The 12,956-nt window shown below is 42.9% G+C and overlaps 1 protein-coding gene across 1 annotated transcript; it reads right to left on the bottom strand.

Moving 5' to 3' along the window:
* Window positions 1–3,227: 3,227 nt before the first annotated feature.
* Window positions 3,228–11,580, bottom strand: LOC135481254 (mediator of RNA polymerase II transcription subunit 26-like). Its single transcript, XM_064761098.1, has 3 exons — window positions 11,439–11,580; window positions 6,936–7,010; window positions 3,228–6,658 (listed from the first exon to the last, which is right to left on the bottom strand). The coding sequence occupies exons 1-3, from the start codon at window positions 11,499–11,501 to the stop codon at window positions 4,904–4,906; spliced, it is 1,893 nt and encodes a 630-aa protein (XP_064617168.1). The 5' UTR covers window positions 11,502–11,580; the 3' UTR covers window positions 3,228–4,903.
* Between the last annotated feature and the right edge of the window lie 1,376 nt (window positions 11,581–12,956).

Raw genomic sequence — 12,956 nt, 5'->3', positions numbered from 1 at the left:
TATAAGAAACTGTCAGGTATGTGAAAACTCTCAGGTGTATGACAACTATAAGATGTAAGACAACTGTCAGGTATATGACAACTGCCAGGTACATAACAACTGTCAGCTATATGACCACTGTCAGGTATGTGACCAATGTCAGCTGTGTGACAACTGTCAGGTATATGACAACTGTCAGGTATGTGACCATTGTCAGAGGTAAGACAACTGTCAGGTATGTGACAATTGTCAGATAAATGACAGCTGTCAAGTATGTGACAACTGTCAGGTATATGACAACAGTTAGGTGTGTGACCACTGTCAGGTATGTGACAAATGTCAGGTATATGACAACAGTTAGGTATGTGACAACTGTCAGGTGTGACAACTCTCAGGTATGTGACAATTGTCAGATAAATGACAACTGTCAAGTATGTGACAACAGTCAGGTATATGACAACTGTCAGGTATGTGACAACAGTTAGGTATGTGACAACTGTCAGGTATATGACAACTGCCAGGTGTCTGATAACTGTCAAGTATGTGACAAAATGGAAAGTAGGTTGGTTCTGGGAAAAAGAAAATATAACACCTCAATGATATGCTCCTCGATCTACCCGCAACTAATCTCCCCTCCCTCCCATCAACACACGCACAACTAACGTAAATATGGTCTTAAATCGGGTAAGGTGTGACATAAATAACTCTCAGAATTGTGCACATTAAAGCTGCAGGCAAAGCACAACTTAATGTTTAACATTTGGCTTTCAGAGCAATAAGGCAAGCCCTTCTCAATCACGCTAGTTTACGGGCACATGCAGGGATGACCAGCATGTTTTATCCCTCCTGGGATACATGCATCCATGTAACATGACATCATTATTATGGGATGTTATACAGCTTATGAATATGGACAAGTTCCACAGCTATAATAACATGTCCGTGGCCCTAATACAGGAATATAGGGGTGTTTGGTAGGAGACCCTAGCCACAGGTGCATCCACAGTCGGATAAGCACCATGGACATGCCCCAGTTGACCCCAACCCAGACCCCACCAACACAAACACATCACAACTCCCATTCAGTGTTGAGGTATTTGGCAAAAGACCCTAGCCACAGGTGCATCCTCAGTCAGACAAGCACCATGGACATGCCCCAGTTGACCCCCACTCAGACCCCCACCAACACACACACACACCTAACTCTCATTCATTTGGAGGTATTTGACAGAGGACCCTGGCCACATGTGCATCCTCAGTCAGACAAGCACCATGGACATGCCCCAGTTGACCCCCACCCAGACCCCCACCAACACACACACACACACCTAACTCCCATTCATTTGGAGGTATTTGACAAAGGACCCTGACCACATGTGCATCCCACCACACCACACTAACACACACATCCCTCCCCACCCCCCACCCCTCACCACACCAACACCCAACCCACCAACACACAAACCCCCAACGGGCATCCATGTGGAAATATTCAGGAACATCAGCACTAATCATCAGGCCTTGACCAGCTTGCAAGGGATCATGCGAGCGTTATGTAACAGTTGCCATGGTAACAGGAAAGCTTTCAGCGGCAATGTGTTTGACACATGCAGTTACAGAGGCCTGTCAGACCTGCACATGCACAAACAAATTCTCAGTGAGACACGAAGCATTTTGGTATGGAAGTTTACCTTTGCCTCTGGAGGTCAGCAGTTTTACTGTGTAAGCAGCCTGTCCAGCGGCCACATCTTGGTCAATTTGTCATAGTCACCGGGATCACTGTATCCAGCACAATACTGCAGGCTGAAAGTTTCTATCTGCTTGTTTTCATATTACTTGTGTCGTAGCATGTGTATGAATAATTCTCTTGTACAGCTGTCAGGACATTCAGCACAATTAAGTGGAGGCGACGCCCCTTCCCACAGGCACTAGTTTTGACCTCTCCCAGGCTGGACTCACCATGCTAACCTACTCGTCATCCCGTGCTACATTTCAGCAAGGTGATACCTGAGAAAGCTTGCGTTCATAAATAAACTTTGAAAGACTGTTGAGCACGATACGCGCAGGATTAGCACAGGATTAGCAGCTCAAGACAATGATTTTACTGTATTTAAACTGCATGATTTTACAATCATTAAATACCCAGTAACATCATAAAGTTCATCAGTCAGACTTTAGTCTAAACTTGTGGTTGTCTAAACTAATACGGAACTTAAAACTTCAATCTATAGGCTAATTTTCAGTTTGGTAAGAAAAGTGGAAGATAAGGTTATTGATATCAAAGAAAAAATTTTAAAACAAGTCACACATTTAGCGAGGTGACTTATTCTGAAGCCTAACAAGTCTCAAGATGGCTTCAAGACCCTGGGGCCTGGGCACTTATCTCCCAGCATAGAAACTCCATTCAGCACTTCACTATCAGCTTTGAGAATTACAGGGATTGGTGTGAGTATAGACATTGCTATACGCCTACCAGTCAATCATCTACTTCACTACTGCTCCATACTATAACCAAGCAAATGTTAGGTGTACAGCAGCAGGAAAGTTTAGGTTCAGAAGAAACTGGATCTGCTAGCCTTTGTGAGGTAAGCATCAATCCTCCTCACTAACAGCTGTTAACAAACCAACCAGGGCTGGGTTAGAACCTGTGAACTCAGGGGTCCATCAGCTGTGGCCAGAACACCACTGGAGGCAAATCAGTCACCTAAGGCTTCCCTCCATGTGAGCTGAAAGGCTATGTCATAACTATGTCCACAGGAGTTGTTATTTCCAGTGGTGATTGCATAGCCCATCAGCGGATCTGTGCCCTGGGCATTCCAGCACAAAATGCTACTCCATGTGTGTCCACAGCCAGGTATATTCAGGATGGGTTTGTAAGCACAAAGCCAGCCCATATGGTGAGAAGTGTGACATGAAGTACCACTGTAAAACTGTCACACAAGAGAGGTGAATACACCATCCTACATAACACCCGACTAGATTCAATCTAACAACAATTCCAGAGAGGTGACAATGGCTGCTCCTTTTCCCACTGCCCGGCAAAAATAAACTATCACGCCATATGATCTTGAGAAACAATGCTGAAGTCAGTAGTTCCTGGAATAAGTATCTTACAGTGGCATCAGCTTTCAAGAATGTATCTGTAGTGAATAATATATAATGTTAAAAAAAAACAAGAGTAATAACAACATAGTTAGTTTCATTTTAACTAAATTTATTTTCATAAACATTTCTGTATTTCGTGAAAAGATTATGTCAGGAGAGCCACTTTGTTACAACAAATATCACCCTCAAAAAAAAAAAAAAAAGGTCAGTAACAATTGAAATAATGAAACTGTGAAAAGAAACAAATCAGAATATCACAATAGTTAAGAGCATCAGTTCTTAAAAGTGTCAGTTGTGATCGTGAAGAGCCTGGATTAGTGATACAGAGCGGAAGCAGTAGTGTAGAAATCTGCAGACAGAAGACAGTTTTCCTCACACAACCTGTGAACAGGCGCATGTATTGTGTTGGGGGGTTGTTCAGACTGTATTAGCATCTGTGGTATGTACATGTAACAAGAGAATTTCAGCATATCTTGCAGTTTGTGAAGAATTAATTTATTAAACTACGAATGATTATGGGTTGTTCAGCCATTTTCGACCCTTTGCCACACATGGGTATTGCTATACATGCACATGTATGAACAAAACAAAACAGTGCTGACCACGTGTTCTAAGTCGGCCCTGACAGCAGCACTGAGAATTGAATTGATCATTTATCAACCTTGCTTTACCACACCGGATTGTGCATCAAAGAGCACTCCTTCTTAGAAGGAAGGTTACCCAACAGTCCCTCTTTGTTTACCAACATTTAACATTATAAACTGTCCTTATGAAATATATAAAAGTTCAAATCTTTATTATGTGCTAACTCTTCACAAAGTTACAGATTGTAGATCCCTTTTTTTCAGTGTACTTCATGGTTCTTCTTTTGAAAAAAAACAAACTTGCATACAAGGCTTAAAAGACTCCGATAGGGGCATAAGATCAATGATTCTACCCAGTGGCCTCCACCCGTGGCCAAGGTGTGATACAGACAGTGCATAGCTGTGACACTTTGGTGGGGAGGGAGGGGAGGGGAGGTTTGAGGGGGGGGGGGGGGGGCTGAAGTTGGAGAAAGGGAGGTACTCCAAAATCTAACCACTAACTGTGTATCGTAAAAGTCCACACGACATATACATGCCAGGATTCTGTCACATGTAGCATTCAACATCAACACAACTACTCAGTGGTATAAACTGTACAAATGCAAAGAACACAATCCAACAGTCAAACAAGGTATGTCAAAATGGTTTGGACACTGTGACTGACACCCACATGTATCTGAACGGAAAATTTCCCAGAATAACTTAAATAATTTGTTTATAGCTGATTTGCAGACGTTTCAAATGTAATTCACAAGAAAATCAATGTTACAGCACTTTAGTTTATACATGTATATACATGCACATATATATATATTATGTTATATAAATTTATATATACATATATATATCATACACACCTATGTTTTTGAGGCATCTGAACTGTGGAAATCATTGACTTTCAATGCAGGTAACACAGAGATGAGAACAGTTCCCACTGTTTAACTGTAACAAATATGTCTCTGTAAACTAAAAGGTGAAGGTTGTTTTAACAAAACGGCTCTGCATCGATCACCATGGTAACCATCTTAAATCTCCCTCGAGACAACATCAATGCCATAGTCAAATATAATGTGCCTTCAACATTTTAATACTTCAATATTTGTAACATTTGGCTTTTTACACATATCAAGTAAATCATCAATAAATGTTTTTTTCTTAAATAAGATGTGAGCCTGGTCCTGGGAGGAAGAAGTAGACATGACAGAAACAACAATGCATCACAGAGTCCGTGTGACTCAGTCAATATTTACATAGGGCAGGATATGGAGCACTTCCCCGTCAAACGTGGGCACGGAGTAAGTTTGCATCCAGTCCCGCCAGTTGCCCGCACTGTCGTATGTCCCATTCACTCCCATCCAATGATAGTTTGACAGTCGCTCCACATCAATGTTTGTAACTGACCGCTTACCGGTTTCTAGCACACCCTCATCCTCTTCTTCATCCCATACAATCTCCTCCAGATTAAGGGGAGGTAACAAGGACAAAGGATCAACAAGTCCTGGCCCAGTGGCCGTGGACTGCTCACGCACAGGATCCAGTGAACTATCTAACTTAGCACTGTGTTCTGAGTGATTAAGGGAATCACTAGAATGATCTTCATCTTTAAAACAATGGAAATCTTCAACAGGAGACGGACTGGCCACTGATGATAACAGGAATTTCTCAACCAGTTCAGTTTTATTGGGGCTCAGCTTGCCCCTCCCACGACTACCAGTAAGCGGTGTTACCGCCTCATTTGGCTTCCTCCTAGCTCTAGGCAGGGCCCCAGCAGGCACAACTGACTGGTTTAAATCGTCAGCTTCCCGTTCAACAGAGGCAATTCTTTCCAAAGTTTTACGATCGACAGTATCACTTTTTGCCTGGAGTTCAGCGATTAACTCAGCTGTAGTTTTTACCCTTGCTTTGGGAGGTTTTACTAAACTTTCTTTGCCAGGTTTGTCGGCATCGCCCAGTTTATTTTGCACACTGAAATTAATAGTCCGCTTGGCGGAGAAGCTGTCACTATCTCTTGAGTCATCCAGGCTAGGTGATGTGACAGTGGCTGGCTTACTACCATGAAGCGTGGTTGCTGGGCGGTAATGACTTTCCCTCACAAACCCCTTAAGGCCACTAGACTTCCCAGAGTGCTTCACCATCCCATTTACCGGCGAGTGTCTACGCTCTTGGTTTAACTGGTTCGCGGGAGGCTGGCAGGAGTTATCCCCGGCAGTCCAGCCAGTTCGCACGGACAGTCTTTTGGTGGAGGAGCTGTCTGTGTCAGCTTCTGTTCGCGACCGTTTCTTCTGTGCTGCCAGATCAGATCTGCTAAGTTCAGAGTTAACTCCAGGCAAGGCAGGAGATCTGCTGAGTTCAGAGTTCACCCCATACAAGGCAGGAGAAAGGTTTTTATTTCCATTGGAATGATTCACATTTTGTACAGCGTTTTTATCTGGCTTCTTTGTCTTCCCCCGATCGCTAGAGGGGCTAACACGAATGCCACCAGATACAGCGGGACTGAGTGTTCTCCCTTTAGTTCCAGTGATCAGCGGGGAGAGAGTTTGACGGTGGCCCAGGTTTTCTGAGGTCGCATTTTGGTTGGGTTGGGCACCAATTCTGCCACCAAAATGCAGCTTAGGGGACACATTAGTCTGAAGCCGTGCCCCACTTCCCACAGAGTTGGGTGTCTGAGGGCGAGATTTCACCCTGTTTGAGGTTAGACTAGACTTGCTCCCTGGAGTGAGAGGAGTACCTGGCCGGCTGATTGACAGGCCCGGTGAGATATTGCTGAGGACTGAGGCGGGACTATTGGGGCGGGATCGGGGACTACCCTGTAACATAGCCACACATGGATGAGGCAAGGCCCCTGACGGATCCCCATTTGTTGCCCCGGAATCTCCCCCGCCAGATACAAGCTTCTGCCAGCTTCGCACCAAGCGCTTGGCCCTTTTTGCCAGTTCCTCATTTTTCGTCTTTTTCCGCAGTTCATTAATGGTCTTTCCAATTCTAGTTTGCTGAAAAAAAAAACATATCTCGTGTATGACATGTCCATGTTTCTCAGTTTTTTCAGAAAAGTAAAGATATATATGCTTTGCTCATTAGATGTGCCAACCAGAGGGGAAAAGACAAAAATATGTATTCCTGTTACAATTACAATGTGTATCGGCTAAAGAAGCAGACAAAAGGTCACGGACAAGTATTATATCTGTTACTTAATATTGTAGGTCCAATATGTAAGATTACCACATGAACTGCTATGACTGTTAATGAGTGAACATGAGATAAGCCTACCTCCAAAGCTTCTCTAGTAATGGTATAGGTCTCCAGAATGGAGATGACCTCCAACACTTGGGCCATGTCCACAACCTGCAAAAACAATCAATCACTCTTTTAATACTGGTTTTCATAGCCAGGCCCCACTACCACAAAACTTTGCAAGTCATATTTCTCCTAACTTTTTGCGCAAGACATTGTGTAGGTCATAATACCATAAGGAAAGGTTACCAAGAGTTGATTTATGAAGTTTTGTGAAAGAGGGTCCTCATTAGTAGGATCCGGGTATCTAAGTAAGACATTTATTTATTTAATTGATTGGTGTTTTACGCCGTACTCAAGAATATTTCACTTATGCAATGGCGGCCAGCATTATGGTGTGAGGAAACCGGGCAGAGCCCAGGGGAAACACATGACTATCTGCAGGTTGTTGAGTAAGACATTATCATGTGTAAATTAAATCTGTACATGGAACAATGCAAAAGGAAAAATCTTATTAACCTGGCAACTTGAACATCAGATGAATAAGGTGAATTGGAATCTACAGAAACCATACACCCTTGTCACAGACAGCAGTTACATACACCCTTGTCACAGACAGCAGTTACATACACCCTTGTCACAGACAGCAGTTACATGCACCCTTGTCACAGACAGCAGTTACATGCACCCTTGTCACAGACAGTACCTACATGCACCCTCGTCGTAGGAGAGCAGTTATATGCATCCTTGTTATAGACAGTACCTACATGCGCCCTTGTCATAGGAGAGCAGCTACATGCACCCTCGTCATAGGAGAGCAGCTACATGCACCCTCATCAAAGGACATGCCTCATGTCATAGGACAGCAGCTAAATGCACGCATGTCATAGGACAGCAGCTACATGCACCCTTGTCATAGGGGAGCAGTTACATGTGCCCCTGTCATAGGGCAGCAGTTACATGCACCCTTGTCATAGACAGTAGCTACATCTTCCCTTGCCATAGGGCAGCAGCTACATGCACCCTTGTCATAGGGCAGCAGTTACATGTGCCCCTGTCATAGAGCAGCAGTTACATGTGTCCTTGTCATAGGAGAGCAGCTACATGCACCCTTGTCATAGACAGTAGCTACATCTTCCCTTGCCATAGGACAGCAGCTACATGTACCCTTGTCATAGAACAGCAGTTACATGCACCGTCATAGGACAGTAGCTACATGCACCCTTGTCACAGGAGAGCAGCTACATGCACCCTTGTCATAGGAGAGCAGCTATATGCACCCTCGTCACAGGACAGTAGCTACACACACTTTTGTCATAGGACATTAGCTACACACACACTTGTCAAAGGACATGCACCCTTGTCATAGGACAGCAGCTACACACTCTTGTGATAGGGCAGTGGCTACATGCACACTTGTCAAAGGACACCAGCTACATAAACCCTTGTCATAGGACAGTAGCTACATGCACCCTTGTCATAGGATGGCAGCTACGAACACTCTTGTCATAGGACAGTAGCTACATGTGCCCTTGTCATAGGACGGCAGCTACATGCACCCTTGTCACAGGACAGCAGCTAAATGCAACCTTGTCATAGGAGAGCAGCTACATGCACACTTGTCATAGGACAGTTGCTACACACACTCGTCATAGGACAGCAGCTACATGCATCCTTGTCAGAGGACAGCAGCTACATGCACACTTGTCACAGGACAGTTGCTACACACACTCGTCATAGGACAGCAGCTACATGCACACTTGTCATAGGACAGCAGCTATACACATTCTTGTCACAGGACAGTAGCTACACACACTCTTGTCATAGGATGGCAGATACAAACACTCTTGTCACAGGACAGCAGCTACACAAACTCTTGTCACAGGACAGTAGCTACACACCTTTGTCACAGGACAGCAGCTACACACACTCTTGTCACAGGACAGCAGCTACCCACACTCTTCTCACAGGACAACAGCTACACACACTCTTGTCACAGGACAGCAGCTACACACACTTTTGTCACAGGACAGCAGCTACACACACTCTTGTCATAGGTCAGCAGCTATGGTATATGGCCAGATTGGGGTCAAAGGGTTGACACAGAGTCAAAGAAAATTAATGCATGTCAAATGAAGTTAAGGTTTTAGCTTAGGTAGATGAAGTTTGCAGAGGAGTATTTTGAACTTTGTTCAGATTAGGGGATGTTTAAAATAAAATACATAACAGCACCCTCACCAGGTACCTGACAAATCTCTGGCTTATGAGTGGAGGGAATTAGCCAGAGCCTGGTGAAACAATACCTTCACCAGGTACCTAACAAATCTCTGGTGTATGGGTAGAGGAAACTAGCCAGAGCCTGGTGGAACAACGCCTTCACCAGGTACCTAACAAATCTCTGGTGTATGGGTAGAGGAAACTAGCTAGAGCCTGGTGAAACACCTTCACCAGGTACCTGACAAATCTCTGGTTTATGGGTGGAGGAAACTAGCCAGAGCCTGGTGAAACAACACCTTCACCAGGTACCTGACAAATCTCTGGTGTATGGGTAGAGGAAAGCCAGAGCCTGGTGAAACAACACCTTCACCAGGTACCTGACAAATCTCTGGTGTATGGGTAGAGGAAACTAGCTAGAGCCTGGTGAAACAACACCTTCACCGGGTACCTGACAAATCTCTGGTTTATGGGTGGAGGAAACTAGCCAGAGCCTGGTGAAACAACACCTTCACCAGGTACCTGACAAATCTGTGCTTAATAAACTAGACAGAGTGTGGTGAAACCAAACCAAACCTGATATCACAGTGACAGGACAATACATCCACGGAAAAATCATAAAACCAAAACACTAATTTCCGACACTAGTATCACTGCAACAGGATAATACAACAACGACACAACAATAAACCCAATGAAACTTATGTATGATAGCAGCATAATGATGATACAACCACAAAGAAGGATGACCCAAAATCAGTGGCATAACAATACAACCAAAGCAATGATTCCTGACATGACATGACAATATGAGATGGACATGACAGTATACAAACATGACAATAATGCTACTATACAAGATATCCCAGACAGTGATGTCTGAACAATACATACCATCGTAAAAAGAAAGCTTAACAACACAAACTACAATATCAAAACTAAAGAACTGTTTCTGACTGTAGAAATTTGGAAGTGGGAGTGAGGAGGCACCCAGCACCAATACGTCAGTTTATGAAAATAGATTGGGGTATTAATTTAGGAATAAGTAGATACAGTACTGAGGCTCTGTTGTAATGGTGATGATCTGAGAACTACAGAGTAAAAGCTTCAGACATTGGGAAAATCCAGTTCAATCAAAGGCGAGGCTACATGGCAGGTTGGATTTTTTTTTTTTTTTTTTTGATTGGTGTTTTACGCGGTACTCAAGAATATGGCAGGTTGGAGATGGGGATACCTCACATAAACCATAAATATCAGCCGTATATGGAGGCTATAGTGAATAACTATATATTGACAGGCTGTGCAACACACAGTTTAAATGAAAACACACCTTTTATTCAAATGTTAGCCCTTTCTTTGTTTTTTGGTAATGTTTAGCCAAAGATATGTGTCTAAACAAATAAATTACTGGCCCAATTTCGACCAGCTTTCACCATGAAGTTCTCTGGCCATCAGCATACAAAATAGGAGAGCTACAGTGCTGCATCTGAGAGCAAAATATTAAACAGCATACCATCATCCAACCTCATCAACTGGTAAAATTCAAGTTTGTAATGAAATAGCCACGCTATATGCACATCCTCTCTTTAACTCCGTACATGTGCTGAACAAATTACATAACTTTTTATACTGAGTCCACTTAACACTGGACAGCATCCCCACAAAACCACTGTATTTACACTGCACAAGAGAGGACATAGGTCTTCAACTTCCCTGGTCAGCTTTTTCTATATACAGGCATAAATGCATATTTATACATACTAACATGTTCAGTGTACCACGTGACAACCGGTTAAGTCTACCCTTTTTATTTTTAGATCTCTTTCGATTGCTTACGAACAAAACGAAAGACATCAGCGACCTTTCACAAGCGACCACTTTTACCAGGTACATGCGTGGTTTGGTACACAACAAGCAAAGCGTGCAGAAGAAATGTAGTGGAGATTTGCAGCAATGTGGACGGAAGTGTTGAGACAGATATGTGGCCTGAACGCGTTGATCACGGCAGCAACTCCCCGCCGGCTGAAATGGCAACTACACCAGTCGCCCCCGCTTACTAGTCCATTTTTCAAACACATTCCCACCGTTTAAAACGTAAAATCAGTACACAGACTTAAAATAAAGATTACTATGGTACATTCATGTCATCGACAGAACCAAAATTTATCTAATAAATGGTGCAGAAGAACATGAAAAATGGAAATATATGAAGACACATGTTGTCGCCAACGAGCAACGTTGATGGTACACAACCCAAGAAAAGTTGCACCGGACACCACCTTAACTTCACGACAAAAAAACACGTTTTCAAGTCGGTTTTCTTACATTATTGTCCTCATCTAGTGCCCTTAGAAGTCTATCTTTTATCTGTTGAGGAGAGTACTGCATGGGGCCAGCCAGAAGTTCCTATGTAACGGGACTTGTGCCAGCAGAGTGCCCGATAGTCTGCCACAGGTATGGCGGACATCCAGACATTGTACAACTGTGCTTTATAACGCACTGACATATGGGAAGCTTGTTCTGGATCGATGTGACGTCAAAATCGTCATCTTCGGGAAATTCCGTAGTAAAATTACCCACGTGAGCAGTCTTCGGTACCTGGGGTGACGTCATCTTCGGGATCATATAAAAGCCTCATATAGAGCCAACATGTCGGGCTTGAAGACTATTCAAGCCTAGGTCGAGCTGCAGGACCGACGCACGTGTCCTAATTCATCATTTTTACACAATGTGTCCTTTCCTCCATAAATTGTCCAGCATTCTTACATTGCAATTTGGAATGGAATATCTTACCTTTCTGTGGTAAAAAAATAGTCTAATGCATTTCATTAATAAAAATGTTTATAGTTTAAACAACAAACTACAAATAATTTATTAAAATGGTCATTGGAGGCGTGTGAAAACAATTCAACGTAACTATTTTGTAATAAAAGATCGTTTTAAGTCCAACTTATTATTTTTTTTATTTTATATTTATAATTTAGTAGTACTTTTCTTTCCTTTTCGTTCGTCATTGTACAAAAGTTCATTTGGTAGTTGTGAAAATTACCTTAGAGGCATCATGTGTTTTTCGATGCATCTTTTCTGTAAAGGAAATATAATTTTACTCATCTTTTATTTTTTTCGCAATCAATGCTAATAAGAAACTGTATAGAATTAATATTTTCACGTTCCCTTATATTGTATGATATTTAACTGAACTTTCAAGCCGATTAATGAACACTACAGAATAATAGGTTTCCGTTTGGTCTGACATAGCCAGCTCGTACCAGCACATGCAGGTTTGATCGACTGGGGTCCTTAAATTATGTATCAATTGTGTCAGCAAATTAAATACGCATTAATTAATATATCTTAACTTAGCAGTCCAGGCGTCATAATTTAGTGAGCAATGCATGTTAACATGTGACGACATGTATGCGGGAATGGCCGTGTCAGAGAGGGTGGTTGGCACACTGATAAGCGATGGGTACGGCCAGAGAGTAGGGACCGTGGCTTGTCTGGGGGTGGGATGCGTGTAACGACACGCACGGCGTAATAACCACGTGCGCTGTTATGTTATGCACAAAAATTTTGCAATTATTTAAAATATGACCATATGGTATATTCACGTGTGCAGATGCACTCCGTTGACCCTGATCGAGTGGCTCTGGTGGTACTAGTTATGAAGCGTTAAAGCAAATAAATTAGGACCTATCAAATAAGAATTCAGTTATAAGAAGAAAAGTTACGCCTTATTTATTTACCTGCAATGGTGCATGGGGAGTTGGATATTTGTTTATACCAGTAGGCCCTACAGATAACAATGCAGTGAATCTCTAGCTTTGGGTTTATTTAGTGGAT

Source organism: Liolophura sinensis, unplaced genomic scaffold (assembly GCF_032854445.1).
Source record: "Liolophura sinensis isolate JHLJ2023 unplaced genomic scaffold, CUHK_Ljap_v2 scaffold_14, whole genome shotgun sequence".
NCBI lineage: Eukaryota > Metazoa > Mollusca > Polyplacophora > Chitonida > Chitonidae > Liolophura > Liolophura sinensis.
Note: the sequence above shows the minus strand (reverse complement) of the source record. Positions and strands in the feature narration are given on the sequence as shown.